The 20299-nt window shown below is 33.5% G+C and overlaps 2 protein-coding genes across 12 annotated transcripts in view; one reads left to right on the top strand and one right to left on the bottom strand.

Moving 5' to 3' along the window:
• LOC145268372 (uncharacterized) overlaps positions 1-11615 on the bottom strand; it is a 47056-nt gene extending 35441 nt beyond the window's left edge. The window contains exon 1 of the mRNA XM_080123927.1: positions 11465-11615. Within this exon, the coding sequence (XP_079980053.1) occupies positions 11465-11574 (110 nt within the window). The 5' untranslated portion in view covers positions 11575-11615. The remainder of the gene's footprint in view (positions 1-11464) is intronic.
• LOC145268331 (FERM domain-containing protein 5-like) overlaps positions 1-20299 on the top strand; it is a 441205-nt gene that overhangs the window by 1587 nt on the left and 419319 nt on the right. The gene's annotated exons all lie outside the window — the stretch shown is intronic.

The following is a 20299-nucleotide window of genomic DNA, read 5'->3' as shown; positions in this document are numbered from 1 at the left end:
ATCGTATCCAAAAAAAAAAAAAAAAAAGGGAGGGGGGAATCCCTGTAGATCCAGGATTGTGGGCAATTTTTGGTACTTTTGCACTTATGTTACCGTGCTGAAATAATAACGTTATTTAGAAAGCCATTTTCATTATGAGGAAGGAGCGTGTTTTGTAAATATTCTGCACTTCCACCTGACAGTTTAATTAAAAAATATACCGTAAAACTTGAATTTAACTCGAAAATATTTAAATAAATAGCACGGTAACATAAGTGCATAAGCACCCAATTTAAAAAAAATGTCTCCGTCTAGAAGGATTTCTGATAACAGATATCGTTTGAATTATTTATTTTCAAATTAAGGTAAATACATTTGACAACCTGTTTGAATTAGGGAATAGTCCTCCTTTCTGTCTGTACCACTATTAACTAGACGATTGTTGACTCATTCGTCTAAGCAATGTTCTTTTCATTCTTTCAACATTTCTTCATCACTTTTACTGCAGCAGTCGCCACAATACCACATTTACTCCAACTGTCATACTTGAAATATCCTTAATGTTTTTCTAAAAATCATTTCTTTTAATAATTTAATTGGAAAAAGATGGGTTGTAATAATTTATTTTTCTTATTTATATTTTAGATAAGAATTTCAAGTCAATTAAAATTTTTCCGGCATTTTTTGTTTATTAAATTGTTAAGTGAAAGTAGTACAGAATAGTTACAAAGCGCTTTCGCCTCCATGTTACGATTGCGTTTCTAAATAATATTATTTCAGCACAATCCGTATTCTACATAAGTACCCAAATGAGGATTTCAGTATTTTGGAGAATCCCAAGTCAGTTCCGGAAATCGTAAATAGTTGTGGCTATTTCCGGGACTAAGTCGGGATTCCCCTTCAAAATACATTATCTGAATAGTCTATCCATTCCTTACAAATACAGGGGAATTAAAAAAGTAGATACTACAGTTTGATCCTAGTTTGAGGTTACAATTGTTCACTATTTTGCCTTCCTATGAGAATTGAGAATTGACACAAGATCGTTTTTTCTTATATGAGGGATCCCTGCCCTCAAAGAGGTACTCTGAATAATAATAATAATAATAATAATAATAACAATAATAAAAAGAAAAAAAAAAAAAAGAATTCGTGATCCTGACCAAGGGTAGAACAAATATTACACCTTGATTTTATCTTGATTCTTTAAATGACGTGGAAATATGTTTTTAAGCATTCATATATCTTCGGCTAAAAATAATAAAAAAATAAATAAAAGAAAACAAAAAAATACTGATTGATTTTAATGTACTTTTTACGAATTGGTAAAACTATTCTACCTTTTGTATAGAAACGATACAATAATAAATGAATTAAAAAAAATATCCGTTTTTCTTCATTTGTTGAAAAAGAAGCAACTATTTATCAAATTGGTGCGTGCGCAACAAAAATACCCACGAATCATTGATTATTTGCATTAACAAAACAAAAAAAAAAAATCATTCTTCAAGCTGTTGTCTTCCTTTTAAATTAATATTACTATTACCACTACCATTCTAATTGTAAAGTAAGAATTATTAGAAACTCGGAGGTATTATATTTCCTTTCTTTTTAACAACCATTTCTCTTTCTCTCTCCAAATTTTCTTGAACGTCAACGAACACCATTTTTTAACGCTCGACTACTTACGGGGTCATTCATTCAAAAGAATAATAAAATACAGAGCCGCCAAAGTAGACCCCCCCTCCCATCCGCCTCTCTAAAACCTATACTGTTGAGGTTTTCTTTCTTTCAAAAATCTTACGTGTTAAATTATAAGATTATAAATTAAAAAAAAAGGTGCTTCTACACTTTATTGCCGAAATTGGAGACGCCATTTTATTTCACGCACCTGCTATCCAAACCCAGGGGAGATGGCCGAAGCATGAACTAAATAACAAAAAAAAAAAAAAAAAATTAAACTGGAGAACGATTGCAATTAAAATAATAAATAAACAACTCACTTCCCCGTTAAATTGTTTTATCAAAATTATATTTTTACACAAACTTTTCCATAAATGTTTTTCCAATTATATTTTGATAATTTTTTATAAATAAATGTTTTGGTTTTGTTTTAGTATTCAAATGGCGCTCGCCCAGATTAAACCATTAGGAATGTGTCATTTCATTTTCTGTTTTTAATAAAAAAAAAATGTTCCATGAAAAACTTTCCCGTTCGAAAACTTTCCAAAACAATTACGGATATATGTTATCTTTCACTTTTTTTATTTACTTTTTTTCATAGTTCTTTCCGAAAGTTTAATTTTTTAAATTTATTTCATGCTTCTTCGGCCATAGTGGAATATAATGTTCTCCCCTAAATTTGGATAGCAGGTGCGTGAAATAAGATGACGTCTCCAATTTCGGCAATAAAGTGTAGAAGCACCAAAAAAACAAAACAAAGTTTTTAATTATGAAGAGGATTCTGTTGATCATGAAACTTGCGTAAAATGGAGACCCGGTTTTAATCGGGAAGAGTGTGTGTGTGTGTGTGGGGGGGGTAGATTGAGTATTTGTAATGGATACGTTACGTCGACATCGAGTCGTATAGAGGATCTCAATATTTTGGCGGATAATCTCGGATCGGTACCGGTAATGGCAAAAGTAGTTTACGTTGATGTGAAAGTTTGTCTTTTTTTTTTCTTTTTTTTTTTTTTTACGCAACCTAACTCTTCGCATGCTTAGTGTCACCTGCCTTTTATACATTTTTTTTTTCTCACGGCTTTCAAATCGTAAACTAAACTGCTTCCACCATTTCCAGGACTGATGTGGAATTCTCTGTTAAAGTACTGACATCCTCTAGATATTAATTTCTTATAATAACTACAGATGGTTAACATTAATTATATATATTCAGAAAAATATAAATAATTCGAATTCAAAGTTTTTTTTGTTTTTTTTTTAATTATTGTTTTTGTTTCTTGACCAATAACAGACTCGTGATACATTTATAATAATAATAATCCAATTCTCCGGATTTCACTCAAAGATAATGAGAACGAAAACATGCCTAGAACAACGTTGTGGTCGAGACTCTAATTTTGATTTGCAGGCCAAATTCTAAATTTAGCTCTGTTTCCTCATCCAGTGGTAGTTGTGATCCTAAATTGGGTTTTGCATCTTTAGTTGCAGTTGAGATCCAGAATGTTTATTTCTTCATCTTTAGATATTTTGAGATGTGAAATTTAGCGTTGGTCATTCTTCATGTTTTTTTTTTTTTTTTTTTTTTTTTTAAAATCCTGAATTTTACATTGCCTCATCTTTGTGTGATTTTTTTAATCCAGAATTTCACGTTGCTTAATCTTCAGGTGATTTTTTTTTAATCCGGAATTGTACGTTGTCTCCTCTTCAAGTGATTTTTTAATCTGGAATTTTATGTTGCCTTACCTTCAGGTGATTTTATTTTTGATCCGGAATTTTAAGTTGCCTCATCTTAATGTGTTTTGAGACTTGTTTTTGGGGTCCGGAATTTCGATTGGCCTCATTCTCAAAGGTTTTTGAAATCCAGAATTATGCTTTGCTTCATCAGATGTTTTTTTTTTATTTCGAATTTTGGATTTGGCTAATCTTCAGGTATTTTCGAGATTTGTAATTTTTTTTTTCTATTATACTAGCATGGGTGCCCGGCGTTGCCCGGGTGTTTGGAGGTGTATGCTGAGCAAAAAAAAAAAAAAAAAAGGTCAATTTTTTAAAATTTTGACCCCTATTATGACCCCTTAAAATTTATTGTTTTGGGCTCAAATCGAGTTATTAAGTTAAATCCATGTCCAATGAACCTATATCTATATCAAGTGTTTAGACCGAAAATTGTCAGAGATGCTTGGTAGAGTTCTCAAAGGTAAAATCGTTGAACTTTGACCCCTTAATCGCCAAATTTCCGGCCGAGAACCGATCACATCGATTTTCCCAAATCTCAGTACCCTATATATCAAATTTCGAGTATGTAGACTTAAAATTGACAGTTATTGCGTAGGGAAATGTACACACACACAGATACAGACACTTTCACTTTTATAGATATATAGATTGTTCAAAATAGAATGGGAATGTAGAAATCATAAGCAATGGCATTTTTTCTTCTGGCAGAGCAACTCTCAGGAGGTTGTTTGATTGCATGATGATAAATAATACTCCAGATCGTAATTATTTTGAGTTGACCTTTTTGTTGTACTACATTCAAGCCTTTATGGAAATAGCAGGACAGACTGATAGCATTCAGACACCTACGAAGAAGGACGTAGATACTCGCCCCTGTCATCTAAACACTGGGCAAGGTTTGAAAATATTCTGCTTCAAGACAATACTTTTGGCAGTCGACCATTTTTTTTTTTTTTACATAGGCATCACCACTTATCAAGGTCCAGAAGCCACTCGAGGATAAGGGTTAAAGATTGTACAGTAGTCAATATAGTAATCGATAGTAATGGAAATTCGGTAAATTTGTTAACTTAAGTTGAACGGCTCATCAAAAACTTGTTTACGTTGGACTTGAAGACAACCATATTGTAGTCAGCTGGAAAACGGAAGACACTTCCACAGGTGTGCAGTTCTAAGAAAAAAGCTTTATTCATGGAATCTACGTTTAAGTTTAGGCACAGATAAAGAGTGGGGGGGGGGGAATTATTGATAGTGTTTTCAACTAGATGAGTGTTTCTTGTGAAAGTTTGGCGAAGGGGGACCATAGATTGAAACTCAGTTGAGCACTTGCTATGAAAATAACAATAAAGCAAAGACAAACTCGCAACATCTCTTCTGTGGGAAAGAGGTTGCAGGGAAGAGAGAAGGACATCTCCTATGAGGCTACGAAGTCTATTTTGAACTCTATCAAGGCAGGATAAGTCATTTCTAGCAGCTCCTGCCCAGATGTGGCAACAGTACTCCATCCTTGGACGTGCCTGGCTCTTAGATAGAGAATTCCATCAGCAGTGAGATATCTACTGAATCGATAGAAGGATCCCACCATTTTTCCAGTGGCCTTGGCAACGGATTTGATGTATGTGTTCCATTTCAGATCAGGAGTTAAGGTCAAGCCCAGAAGCTTGTCAAAACATGAGGCGTCTCCAAGACAAGAGCCATTGATTATTATTCATTAAGAGTTCGCACACAGGTCATTATTAGCGATGACTCATTGACAATAATCGGTGGTGTTTTCTGAAGTGTGGGTGACAAGTCTCTCCAGATTTCTAATACTCCCCACCTCTTTTGATAACATTTGCATTATTGCAAAAGTTATTTACTATTGATTTCTTACTGACAATGACCATTGATCTTCACTGCAATTTGGGTAGCAATAAGCCTTTCCAAATTTTCAGTACTCTATGCACTTATACGATGGAGGTCTGATTAGTGCTCTCCCTGCTTGGTCCTTCCATTCTCCTTGTCCTTGACACATGTTCATTTTATGTTGTATCAACCGGATCTGATGTCTTTTCTTTATTTTTGTGGGGGTAAGGCACAGTTTATAAGATTTCTATTATTATTATTATTATAATTATGATTATTATTATTCTTTCCTTTACTGTCTGAACTTCTGGAAACCTACATCCAACAGTGTAAGCCACTTAATATAAGCTCCGGCTGTTGTTTGGGCGATTGGGTTTAGCTCCTGGCTTAAAGTAGTTGCTTGTCTAGCCGCAATGATGAGCTGTGAAACAGTGAAACAGTACTGTATGTGGATGACTATATATATATATATATATATATATATATATATATATAAAGCAGGCTGTCTGGCCTGGTTTTAAAAAGTGCTTAAATATGATATTTTAATTTATGCAGATTTTGTATTTAATATTATAGTCAATTCTCTCTTGATTATTATATTGTACCTAATATATAGTAGAGATTTCAAAAGTTATGAAAAAAATACTTAATCCAATCAGGTAAAATTGAAACTAAAACAGCTCACCAACCTTATTTGTTATCTTCTGTGCTACAGCCATACGCATATAAAAACGTTAAAAAAATATTGTTTAACTCAAATGTATATTTGTGCATGCGTAAAAGAGCACTTTAAGTTTACATATGCCTACTATTTCAATTTTTTTTAATTTTGATCTCTTAGCAGCTATTTTTACCGGCTAAACACCAAATCAAATTAGTTCCACATGTCCAAATCCTCTATATATCAAGTTTCAAGTCTGTAGACAAAATTGACAGCGGAGTTTGATTGAAACCATTCCTCAGACAGACGCACAAGGTCACTTATATATAATTTTTAGAAGAAGCGGTTTTTTCCTTTTTCTAACGATGGTGGCCTGAGGATACTTTTTTTTTTCTCAGGTTATGATGTGGAATACAATGTTTTTCTGGCTATGGTATTTGCCCTGTCTTAGTGTTATTTATAATGTTACTAGCCTAGGTGCCCGGCGTTGCTCGGGTGTTTGTAGGTGTAAAAAATTTAAAAAGTGGTAGTAGGCAGGCAGTCTCGAACCTATGACGCGAAGGCGGAAAAGAAAGTGAAAGAAAACCTGACGTTTTACCGCTATGCTATGGCGTGACCAGAAATGTAAAGCGTTCAAATTTAACGTAGTCAATCAAAAAGATGACTTGCAAAAATGGTGTTGCTTTTAAACCTCCCACAAAAGTCGTTTTTAATATGGGGGGGGGGAAACCAGCTCCCCCCCCCAAAAAAAAATAGAGCACTCTGCCAGAATCCAAATAAATAGTAATCATCTCAGTATGAAGGGTTTCCCCTACATCGACCAAGGACGAATTACAAAACAGTATGTGAAAACTTCTCGTGGAATCTAACCGATACGAGAACGCAGACACAAAAAGCCTTTCATGGACATACGCAAACGCACGCACTTATTTTGCCTTTTATATATTAGATTTGATTATATACATATGTATTATATACTGTACTGTATTTTGTTACTAATTTTTAATATGTACCGTATAAAATTTTGCTTAGGCTCTGCCATATAGCGATTTCACCTTACGATCCCAATCCTGGAACGGATTAATGCCGTATCCCAGGGTTCTACTGTATTAAGATTATCGTTGAAGATGGTCTGACAGTTTATGTTAAGCTCAGCTTCTATAGGGGTGAACTCATATTCCTCTATATCGCCGCTGAATACAGTTTTGTGTTATACTCAGGACTGTTGTGTTTGGAGCTAGCTTAAATAGTTCATAGGTTTTGGAAAAAAAAGAATAGGCAGAAAAAAACTAAACATTTCTGGGAGAAAGTTGAATTTCGTATCCTGTAAAATTTTATTTGGCAGATATAGATGAGATCCTCACGGATACTATATCACCCTGCATTGGTTAGAATGAAAATGTAATCTTTGTTATGGTACATTTTCTATTGTCTTTGATTAGTGGAGGAGAAATGCCTCTAAAAATGAGGCAATTTAAATTTTTGTACTAATCTAAAGTCCTCCCACCCTCTCTGATTATATTCAAGATGGTCACCTCTTTTTGACTTCCGGTTTCTGCTCTGCAAACAGGACGACGATAACAAGCAAGATATGGTCCCTTAATTTCCCTCTCGGATGACGTGAAAGTTCCCCCCCCCGCCTCTCTTTCTCCTCCGCTTGACCATGTCTAATTATCCAGCAATGATTGACAGCAGAAACCAAAAATCAAAAAGAGCAGACAATCTTAACTATCATCATAATCCCTTTTAGATAGTTAGACTCCCACCCCCACATTAAAAAACTTACATTGTGTCTAACTCTGCCCTCGTAGGGAGGCAAGTAATTAGGGACATGATAGATATCGGAGCAGTAGTAAATAAGAGTTTACTCTGCACTTTCTCAAATTACATGGATTGGATATCGCAGCCAAGACCTTGTTAAATAATGAAGGTGGTAGAAGTCCGGTTAGAATACGCCATCTCTTGTTCACTGTCTTTTCCCTTCTGACCTTTTACCACCTCTTCTCGTGGAGAAAGGGAGGTAAATATTAATAGCTAGTAAAACCGGCCTTCTATGGAAGTTCCTTTTGTCACACACCTACTGATTATTTTGAAACTGACGCCAACGTGAAAAATATAAACAACAAAAATAGTTGAATTTCCTTTCTTTTGCTTCCTAGTTATACAAGCCGACAAAACATCGTACATAATCCTATCCCGATTTAACGAGCTGTTGCATGCCAGAAAATGAATGGAATTCATTAACCATTGCTAGCTGTAAAGACCCGGTGTTGCCCGGGAGTGTTTTTATTTTAACTGTTTGCTTCGCTTATTTGTGTCAAGAAATCCTAAACGGTCTGGATTTAGTTCTCCAAAAGTCCGGTTCATATTAGTATGACCAGGAGTTATATGTACGGGATTTGTAGCAGTTACAAACATTGGCATTTTTTACTATAGTGAGAGCAATCTTGCACATCTATAATAAAAAGGGCGATTGTCTTTTTTCCTGTTTCCTTTTTTCACTTTTTCTTTTTTTTTCCTTTTTTTCTTTTTTCCTTTTTTCTTTTTTTTTCCTTTTTCTTTTTTTTCTTTCTTTTTTTCCTTTTTTCTTTTTTTTCTTTTTTTCCTTTTTTCTTTTTTTTCCTTTTTCCTTTTTTCTTTTTTTTCCTTTTTTCTTTTTTTTCCTTTTTTCTTTTTTTTCCTTTTTTCTTTTTTTCCTTTTTTCTTTTTTTTTCCTTTCTTTTTTTTTTCCTTTTTGTCAATTTTCTTATCAGTTTGTTGAAGATGAGACATCCTACTGGATGCCAAACATTCACCTGCTAGCTTATATATTCTAACCTAAAGATCTTTTTAAGATTCTAAGTGTCCCTTTAAGTGTAATTGTTTGAATCTTTTGCACTTGGTTCACCGGGTATATTTACCACATAGTTTTTAAAATTCTTTTTCATGAGTCCAGTTGCTCCTATAAAAACTGGAATGATGGAGATCTTAAAGGTTCAATTTCTTTTCACGTCGTACATAAGACGTTGGTATTTGGTTAGCTTTTCCCTCTCAGCTGTTAAACTCGGCATCATTGGGGATACTAACTTCTACTAAGGTTACTTCTTTCTCCTTCTTATTCCATATCACTATGTCAGGTTTAATAGTTCCATTTTCAAGGTACATAGCTGTAGAAATAGTCATATTGGATGGTGTATGACTTATTTCCAACTGCTCTTTCTGGTAAACATGTTCCCATGATTTGCTGCTGCATTCGATATTCAGCTTTTTATGGAACCTTGCAGCTGGATATCAGGTGGTTCACACACTCTACTTCTGTGAGGTAGAACCTGCACTTGTTGCCATTGCTGAGACCACTCATCTTTTTAAAAGCATTTGTCATCAATCTTTAATCTTGGTCAGCCGTTATAATCCTCTCATGGTAAAAGTTGAGCTATCCTCTTTTTAACCAGTCTATACAACTTTTTTTTTTTTTTTAATCTGTGGTTGTATGTCCAGCTTAGAAGTCAAAAGCTATAAAACAACTGTCCACAAAGTTTGAATATTCTTGATCAGCATTACCCTGGATAATTAATACCTTGAATTTAGTAAAATTGGTTAGATGAGTAAAATTGGTTAGATTTTGTCAGAGAGGGTCGTCTTTTCCGTGTTATTAGGTATTAATTTAGAAAGAGACTGCCGACTAATTCCACAAGGAATCTAAGGGAGAGTTGTGTAGATGTGTGTGTGTCCAGCTAGAGGAATGGGCTGGGTGTAGGATAAAAAAGAGAATACAGACGGATATAGAGAGGTAGAAAAGTAATTTTCGCTCCGGACAACGCTGGGTAGCCCTGCTAGTATAAACAAACATATGCACATACTTAACGTTATATAAATAAATTCTTAGGCGAACCTGAGTAAGTCCCCCCCCCCCCCGCCGTAAAATTATTATCGTCAATAACAGACTTAACTTTCATTTTAGCAGGTAATTTTTTTAAAAGTTTATTTAATGATTTTTAACACGGGGGGGGGGGGAATCACTTTAAAATTATAACTAGGGCTATGACAACAGAATATTCTTATTGTTTGTATATATTCGACACAGTATCTCACACTCGAGAGTCAAAACAATGAAAAGAATATGCTGTTGTCCTAGCCCTAATTATAACGTTCTATTAAATTTTTCTTTTACATCACAAAACTAGCTTAATAAGGAGAGTTTTGCTGATTGATCGAAAAGTGGGGTGTCAGTTTAAGAGAACATTATAATTTAAAAGTGATTCTCCCACGTTAAGTTATTAAATAAACTTAAAAAAAAATTTTTCCTGCCAATATGAAAGTTAAATCTGTTATCGATGATAATCTACAGAAAAAAAAAACGTGAAAAGGAATTTATTTTACGGCAGGAGGAAAAGCTCGTTCAGATCCACCAATTCTTGTACACCCAAATTCTTTTTTAATGCAAACATAGTAAATTTCTTTGTTTTCATTTGAACTCCTAAAGATAACCTACCCTTTTATTTAATGTTTTTAAAATGACATTGTTTTAATTCGATTATATTGTCGTTTGCTGCAGATTTGATAAATTTATCGATTTTTTTTTTTTTTTTTTCACCCCAAACAAAGCACCGTGTCACTTTGAAGTAGGAGGGGCTACTATTGGGGACATAAGTTGCAGGGATATTATGAAAGGAGATGAGCAGCAAGATGTCTGTTCACATTACACTTGAACTTCTGCATGTCGGTACAGTTGGGAAAGCAGAATTCCGGAAGAGAGTTCCAAAGTCTAGCTGTTCTGAGGAAGAAACTATTGGAGTAGAAGGCTTTCTTACACCGAAGGATCTCTGTGTAAGAGTGTGATTTAGTTGTTTGTCGAAGGTATTTATGTCGAAGGAGTACAAGTGCTTGCAGTTCGTCAGAGCATTCACCGTTAAAGTACTTTTAGAACAGGCAGAGGGATGCAACATTTCGCCGATGGGATAGAGGCTGAAGCTTAGATAACAATTCAAGACCTATCAGATGGACGACTCTCTTTTGAACCCTGTCCAGGAGTGAGAGACGAGTAGCAGATGCACCAGCCCAAATGTGACAACAGTACTCCATACACGGGCGAATGGTGGCTTTATAGAGCTACAGGATATTTTCAGACGTAAGTAGCTTTCTAGCACGGTAGAGAGAGCCCACCTTCTTTGCAGCAGCCTTGATTTAATTTAAAAAAAATCTTTTCTTATTACATTTACTTCTCCCACTTTATAATCAAAATCAACATGTATTTATGTACTACAAGAGCTTTCCTAGTACATAAAATGGCTGAAATAGTGACCTCCCCTGACGAAATATGCACCAGTTTAGAGTCAAAGTATAATTTTCCTAAATTTTAGATATTATTCATCTGATTAAGCATTATTTATTCAACATTTTCACCAAAAACATAATATAATTGCAAAATAATATTTCATATGATTTTAAGGATAAGTTTCAGGGGAAATTTTAAATGTAATATTATAATATTTCCCTTATACGCATGAACATGTAAACATCAGCGTGATAGTTTTTTTATAATCTTGAAAATGAAAACAAAAAATTGAGATCCAAATTGCATACCTTTTAATTATCAACCACACCTTGCTTACTAGCCCAAATAATGAATCCCTTTTGTATTTTACAAATTCTCGGAACATGTATTCCTTCGTTTTGCAACTGTTGTAAGCCATCTGTTTTGAAATATAAAGAACACTTTTATAAACACGTGATTTTCTTAACCTTTACTTCTACATGTTATTTTCCCGCATAGCATTTCCCCTCCTTCCTTTTAATGCATCTTCCAAAATTGCCTACCCAGAAAACGGACTAAAGTTTAGAGGGAACAGTTTTCGGTTGACACCGTCTGATGTTTATGATTTAAACTTGATTTTTAACACACACACACACACACACATATCTATATATCTCTATAAAAGTGAGTGTATGTATGTGTGTGTGTGTGAGAATACTTCTCAACCCATATACTCAACAAATATTTGATCTATAGACTTGAAATTTGGTATAAAAGGTATTCAAACAGGTGGAAAACTTTTTAATCAGGTTTCATCTGGAAAAAAGGGCTGCTAAGTGGTCAAAATTGTAAAATTTGATATGTTGGTGCGAGTAACGGATTTTTATCTTGTTTGTTAACTGTTTCATGAATGTACGTGCGTGAATGGGTCACATGACCGATTTCTTATGTTAAGAATAAGTAGGTTTGAAAACACCTTTTAAAGATCGTGATATGCTGGCCGAATGGTATCAAACTTGATTCACTGTCTTTAGGTTTTGGTTTCGATCTCAGCTTGAATATTTTTTTTTTTTCTTTTTTTACTTACAAAAAGTGAACGGTTTAGAAAAAGACAATACTGATGTCTTAGTTTCTTTCCATTTTTTTTTTAACTTCATTTTTTAAAGCAATTTGACGTTATGTTTAATATCTACAGTATTTCTGTTTATAATAAATAAGAATTCTACATTAATTAAAATATAATATTTATGTGTATTTTATGATCGGCCAACGCTGGGTGGGTTGCTAGTATATATATATATATATATATATATATATATATATATATATATAAAATTGAGTTTTTTCTCGTTTTTACATTGATATTAAGAAGATACTTTCTCCATTTAAAAATGATTAAAATACTTAGTCATGGATATGTGAGCAAGTACATGAAAGTTGACTAATTTGCATATTCTTAAAAAACACAACGCTAATTAATTATTTATTTTATGGTTTCTTGTTAGATGATGGGTTTCACTTAACTATTATGCTGAATTCTATTTATACATAGTTTCTACATTCTGCATAATTGCATAGAATTTAAGATGAAAACGTTCTAGCACATGGATAAAGTAATCGTGTGTGTGTGTGCGCACTCCACCAAACTCCTCTCTGAACATTTGGTCTACAGTGTTGAAATTTGATATATAGAATTTTTGAACCTGTAGCACACTTTTGATTTGGGGTTTTAACTGGTAAAATAGCTGCTATGGGGCAAAAATTGAAAAAAAAAATTGACCTTGGCCTGGTGTAAGGTGACTGTACCCTTTTTTTTTGTTTGTTTTTCTCAGCATATGCACTAATTAAAAGTTATAGGTTAAACAATGTTATTTTTCGGTGGTTTTTGTATTCATTTGAATTCAGATATAAGCTAACGGACAAGGCTGGGGAGTTATGTTTCGGTTCCTATTCGAGCTGATGGCACCCAAGTTGTTTGTTTAACTTTTGAAATCACTACTATATATTAGGTACAATATAATAATCGATAGAGAATTAGCCCTATAACAATAAATATGAAATCTGCATGAATTTAAATATGATACTTAAGCATTTTTTACAACCGAGCAATGTCAGGAGGCCTGCTAATATACAAAATTCTTTTAATTTAGTGCTCTAGAGTAATAAAATATATTAAAAATACTCCTGGCCTTTAAGTCTTTTTAATCTATTATGATTACTATATTGACCAACTTCTACTGTACACTCTTTAACCCTTATCCTTGAGTGGCCTCTGGGCCTTGAAAATGTGGTGATGCCTTTGTAAAAAAAAAAAAAAAAAAAAAAAAAAAAAAAAGTTATACTCAAAGTGTAGTATCTCTTCTGTTCACTGTCAGAGGAATTGAAATCCTTCTTGACTGAAGCATTTTTGTTTAGTCCATCGAGTGCCTCCTTTTGGGAAATTAGATATTCTTTGCATTGCAAACTGACCTCGTGGAGAGACAATTAAACAGGAATTTTTTACCGTTTTTGAATTTTTGAGATGAGGATTGAGCTCTGCGAGGACCCATGACATAGTGGATAATGTATTTGATAAAATTCAGTTGTAAGTCTGGAGGTTGAAAGGTTCAATTCTTGGTGTGGGCTACACTCAAAAATACAGTTGCAAATTACTTAGAACTTCTATCCAATAATATCTGATGGAATGAGAGTATACAACTCCTGTGAATTAAATAGACTTCTGCCAGTGCACAGGCCCTGTCGGTGGGGCAATAGAATACGCCAACTGATCCCCTGCAGAGGGTAAAAGTCCCTCAATGGGGGTCCTGGATATGACCTTAAACTATATCCAGAGGTGAGGCCCCAGCTTGTGGGCTTTGGGGAGTGTGGAGCCACCCTTTAATTACCATTGCTCCCAGGTCCACTCTGACCCAGAGTGGTAGTACCTGTTAGGGTCTCAACGATGGGTTAAATAGAAACCGACGTGAAAACAACAAATACATTCTATTAAAAAAATTTTTCTTCCGAATCTTTGGATTCGGCATTAAATAACCCGAAAAGGGTTGATATGCCGTAAAACAACCAACCAACCAACCAGCCAGTGCGCATTCCCGAGTTTGACAGAAAAATTCCAGAGTTCGGCAAGGTGTACGTGAAGAAAGTCGGAGGTTACATTGACTGTGACATTTTGCGAATAGTGGACTTAAAAAATTTACCGGATTTTTGCCCAAATACTGTATAAGAAAACTATTTTGCGAAAACGTGCATTAGTGGCTTTGCAAGGCCACAAGGGAGACAACTAAGCAAAAAAAAAAAAAAGCCTAAGCAAAATTCATCCCAAAGCAGCAAAACTAAAGCTGGCTTGCCAAGATACTATATATACAAATGTAGGCATATTTTATTGGTTTGAAAATATAGGTTCTTTTTTTACCAATTGTCAAAAAATTTTAACCATAGAATAGTCTAATAATCTTCAAAAAGCCTGCAAATTTTCATGTAGGTTCGGCTCATAGAACCAAAGATGTGAGCATTTCAATATTCAATTTGGCTACGAGTGTAGATATAGTCATCCACATACAGTACTGTTTTATGCGGCTAGACTAGCCCCTTTCCCTAGCCGGGCATTGAACCTACAACAATCACGTTGATAGTTAGCAGTTCTACCCACCGGCCCATGGGATCGATGCTCGCAAAACACTTCAACAAATATTCATTTAAACGAACACTCGCCCACCGCTTTTACAGTGCTCAAGCTGTTCGTAAATAAACAAACAGCGAACCTTACTTTATATCCATTGAAATAGCGAGTGAAATACGTTTATGACAGTGCTCAACCCAAAGAGGGGGGGGCTTAAAATATATAATCATCCACATAGTGCTGTTTCGTGTGTGTGTGTATATATATATATATATATATATATATATATATATTGAATAAAACGATTCAGAATTGTGAATTAAAAATGTTTCAAAAGGAAAAAACAACTCGATTGTACGATCGTTTCGGAAACGCTGTTCATTTTATTCAAATTGAAAATAAGTATTGACAATAATTTGACAAGTTTTGTTCTTTAAAAAATCTCATCAGCAAAAATAGGCGGGGGGGGGAGAAGTTAAAGACACCAAAATAAAACTAGCATTTTAGTCGTGTAAGGCAGATATTCCTTATTATCTCCATTATAAAATTTGTTTTAAGTTCAGTCAGCCTACACACACACACACCCACACCACCTTTTTTGGTAATTTTATGAGTTCCAAATCTCAGCGACTATTGATCAGAATTTAACAAATGAAGGATCGTTGGAAAGCTAATGATCTGAATTGTGTAGTGGGCTATGTGACATTTGCCCTTATAGTCGCATATTAAGGGGATCATCGATTACCCAGAGCTTATTTTTGGCACGTTTTTACAGCCATAAATGTTTCAATCATAGTAATTTTTTTTCCTAGTTTTGCATATGAATTTAAAATATCTGATATTTCCCCAAAACCTCTGGCCTTGATGAAGGGGAGACTAAAACTTGCTTTTATGATTTGAAATGATCTGAAAAAAACTGCAAGGGGAGACTTGATTCCAAATACTTCTCATATCTTATATCTCCCTCTTTAGTTTTCATACAGAAAATTAGTTTCATAGTGTATAAGGATTATTTGATACTGGAGATACTTGACTTCCTCGCCATTCAATGTTTTTTTTAAATTTTTTCTATTTTTTTTTCTTCTTCTTCTTCTTTGCCTTCTTCTTCTTTGCCTTCTTCTTCTTCTTCTTTGCCTTCTTCTTCTTTGCCTTCTTCTTCTTTGCCTTCTTCTTCTTCTTCTTTGCCTCCTTCTTCTTCTTTGCCTTCTTCTTCTTCTTCTTCTTCTTCTTCTTTGCCTTCTTCTTCTTTGCCTTCTTCTTCTTCTTTGCCTTCTTCTTCTTCTTTGCCTTCTTCTTCTTCTTTGCCTTCTTCTTTGCCTTCTTCTTTGCCTTCTTCTTCTTTGCCTTCTTCTTCTTTGCCTTCTTCTTCTTTGCCTTCTTCTTTGCCTTCTTCTTCTTCTTCTTCTTCTTCTTCTTCTTTGCCTTCTTCTTCTTCTTCTTCTCCTTCTTCTTCTTCTTCTTCTTCTTTGCCTTCTTCTTCTTCTTCTTCTTCTTTGCCTTCTTCTTCTTCTTCTTCTTTGCCTTCTTCTTCTTCTTCTTCTTTGCCTTCTTCTTCTTTGCCTTCTTCTTCTTTGCCTAAATTACTTGATGTTTCTACGCCTTCTTCCTCCTCCTCCATTTCCATCACTGTATCTGCAACACATTATTGGAAGGGAAATACCATTAAAAACTGCTGCTGCATTCCTTGTCCCGCGAGTCAAATCTATTTTTAGATTCCTAGATATCTTCATATTTTCTCCCCATTATTCGTCGCTTCTAGTTTTTTTTTTCTTTTATCGAAGCTATTTTGTCTTCATTCATTTCATTTATCAGCAGGTCATAAAATACCTATATTATAGCTTGCTGCTTTTTTTCCCGACCACAAGAAGGTGTGGTCCATGGTATAGATTAATTCCTTTGAGTGTAGGTCGTTGTCTGCGAACGGCGGCGGCGGGGTGTTAGAATCTTGTCTGTTGATTCGGAATCGCCTCCTCCCGTTCCTCATCGTCGTCACTGACTGACTTCTTGACTAATTTAACTGGAATGTGTTACGTTGGAGCTGTTAACCCGTGTTTCGTTTTACTTTCGTTTTTGTTCTGTTTCGGGTTTTTATTTATTTATTTATTTATTTATTTTTTTATTAATTAATTTCTTGTGAGAAAATATTTTCAATTTTTTGACGGATAATTCAATTGAAGGAATATATACTTTAAAAACATCGGCTGTGGAATGAATGCGAAAGACCGTGTTACAAACTGTTGAAATTTAAATCCCTTAAATACATTTTTTTAAACTCTTTAATTATAAATAATACACTTTGTTCTGTTCTATTTATGATAATACGCTGTAAATAAAACTTTTTATCTTGTTTTGCTCTCCCATCCCACATCTGTTTTTTTTTTAAATTTTATTTTTTTATTTTATTTTATTTTTTTTATTTTTTTATTTTATTTTTTTTTTTTATTTTTTATTTTAATTTATTTTATTCTTTTTTTAACTGAATTATTTACATTTTTGAAAGATAATTCGATATAATTGTACTTTACCACTCTCCGCTACCCCCCCCCTCCATAAAACTCTAATTTAAAAATAATTTTCCACTCGATCACGTGTTAACACCTTGAAAGACTTATTAAAAGGAAGAAAATAAAATTTCGGTGTTTATTTACTGATTGTTCCGCGCTATTTTCAAGCTAAATTAAAGTTTTATTAAATTGTTAGGTGAAAGTACGGAATAGTTCCAAAACACTCCTCCCATGTTAAGAATGGCTTTCTCAATAATAACGCTATTATTTCAGCACAGTACAATAAGTGCATGAGTACCAAAATTCCATGCTATTCTAGCGTTTTAGGGCAATTAACCATTTTTTTCTTTTTCTATGGGGGATAATTTATCTCCGTTTTTATTAGGAGAGAGAGACTACGACTTTGCAAATCTGGCTTAGGGTTAGTGGCAAAACATTTGTTAACTGCCCTAAAAACGTAAAATGGCCCAGAAATGAGATTAATGATCCCAATCCTTTTACGTTAAATTTATACATGAGGATTTGCTAAAAATATTAATAATATAAATGACTTTCTATTCGGCAGTTTAAATGCGTCCGAATTCTGTTCATATTTCGAAGATTCACAAAATAATAAATTTCTTTCTTAAGTCCAAAGTTTGCTTGGTTGACTTGTTTACGAATAAACGGAAATTAATTGTGAATGATTTAATTTTTCTGTAAATAATTTTTGTAGATAGGATTTTAGCAGTTCGTTTTCGTACTTTGTACTGTATTTTTAAATTCAGTAAATAATGGATTAATAGTAAAGTAATAATAAACTCGTTGAGACGAGAAACGTGCATACAATTTAATTTTCAAAATCCTATTAAAAATTGTGGGTCTCTTGAATTTTTCAAATTTAAGATATGTGTTACTGAAACGTTAGTTTGGTCTAGTTTTATAACAATTTGTTGATTACCAAACAATACCGTAATAATATAAGCTCATTAAATTATCAATTAAATCAAATTGTTATAAAAATAGAACTATTTTGTTTAAAAATAATGTTGTTACAGTGATTGCGATCCTTAAGCTGAAAAGTGCAAGAAGAGCTAAAAATAAATAAATAAATAAATAAATAAATAAAATAAAAAATAAGTAGAAATGAAAATATGGACTTAAGGCATCGCCTGGTAGGTGCGGCCGGCGAGTAATTGTACAAATCCATTCCACAATTAAGATACGTACCTGGATATTCAAATTTAATTTTTTTTTTTTTTTCATTAAAGGACAAAAAAAAATCTCATTTATTTTGTGATTTTGGTGCATTGCTGTTTTATGGGTGTCAAAAAAAAGTTGCAATGCACCAAATAATTTCAGAGATGACCAATGAAATCTTAAGTTCACCTGCAACTTTCGGTTCTTGTTGCATTTCGGTTACATGAATATCATACGTTTTACATAATGAAGGTCCACAAGGAGCAACATTAAAATTATTTTCGGCTGAACAAGTTCCATTTGCCACTTCGAAATACGTAGTTCTACTTGTATTACTAATGACAACGGTTTGACCCTGGCGAGATTTATCCTGCCTACTTGGGCGATTAGCCCTAGTGGAACTCAATAGTTTCGAGGACTGCCCAGACCTAGCTTGCAATCTAGTTTCAATGACCATATACAGTTATACAATTTTATATAATTTTTTTTTAATGTTTTATATTAGTGAAAAAAACTTAAGTACCTTTGGTACAAGAAAAGTAGGAAGGAAAAATAGCCATGCACATTCAAAGACCCAATATATAGTCTTGAAAGTTTTTTAACCTTTAAAACTATATAAAAAAGACTTAATTTTTATGTTTTTATCATTCGTTGAAAAACTATTTAGTCAGTAAATCATTTAATCACCTGCAATCGCTGTATCGATTTTCTTGAATTCACAGTAGAGCGCTAATGTTATTTCAGGGATCATCAGTTGTCTATCATAAAACTGTTCTCTCTCTCTCTCTCTCTCTCTCTCTATATATATATATATATATATATATATATATATATATTAGCATGCCAGCTAACGTTGCCCGGTCGTAAAATATACATAAAAATTATATTTTAATTCCTGCGGATTTCATATTATTATAGAGCCAATTTTCTATTGATTATTATCCAATATATAGTAATGATTTCAAAAGTTATAAACACTATGACTTAACAAATAGATGAGAATTCGAAGTCAAATAAAATTTTGTAATAACATCGAATTATTGAAAAGGAAAAAAAGAACCTCTTTGGACCATGGCATTTCAAAGTTAAATGCTATGGTCTAAAGAGGCTCTTTTTTCCTTAACTCCTATATAATATTTTGACTGCAGAAATTCCCTTCTGGACCAAAGTATCGTAGGTTTGTAATGACAGATGCTACATACTAATTAATTAGCTCTAGGCTATTAGTCACCATCTTATGTAATTTTCTAACACAATTATAGACACATTAAGTCATTATAATAAAATGCTACATTCCATCCTAGGAGCAACACAATCACAATTGCGACATTCATAGAGGAAGGAGTTCCTATTTTTCTCTATAAATATTTAGTGCTACCAGTTGACACCGATATTTTACATTTTCCTACGATACTTACATTGCACCCATCATAACTGATTATTAGCTACATACACATAACATAATCTTTATATTACCCAATTCAAAAATAAATTCTTCCTTCTCAAAATCCTCTCTATCTGATTGGCTGAGACCGGCCAATTCTATTATTCCAGAATCCACTTCTTGATACATAAACAAACACACGGGTACCATTTATTTTTTTATTTTGGGCGTCATTTCAACCCTATTTTCTTTTTTTGTGTGAGAGGGGGCTGGGGGGGCTATTTTTTTTTTTTTTTTTTTTTTTTAAATATTTTTCTTTTTTTTTTTCTTTTTTTTTTCTTTTTTATTTTCTTTTTTTTTTTTTTAGCATTTACTATTACTTATATACTTTCCTGTGCTCACCTAGGCTTCAATTATGTTACTTATCGTGTCAACCGCTTACAACCCATACACAATGCTATTTTTTAAAATTTTGTTTTCG

This window comes from Euprymna scolopes, chromosome 4, assembly GCF_053919585.1.
Source record: "Euprymna scolopes isolate OS-2025 chromosome 4, ASM5391958v1, whole genome shotgun sequence".
In the NCBI taxonomy this organism is placed as follows: domain Eukaryota; kingdom Metazoa; phylum Mollusca; class Cephalopoda; order Sepiida; family Sepiolidae; genus Euprymna; species Euprymna scolopes.
Note: the sequence above shows the minus strand (reverse complement) of the source record. Positions and strands in the feature narration are given on the sequence as shown.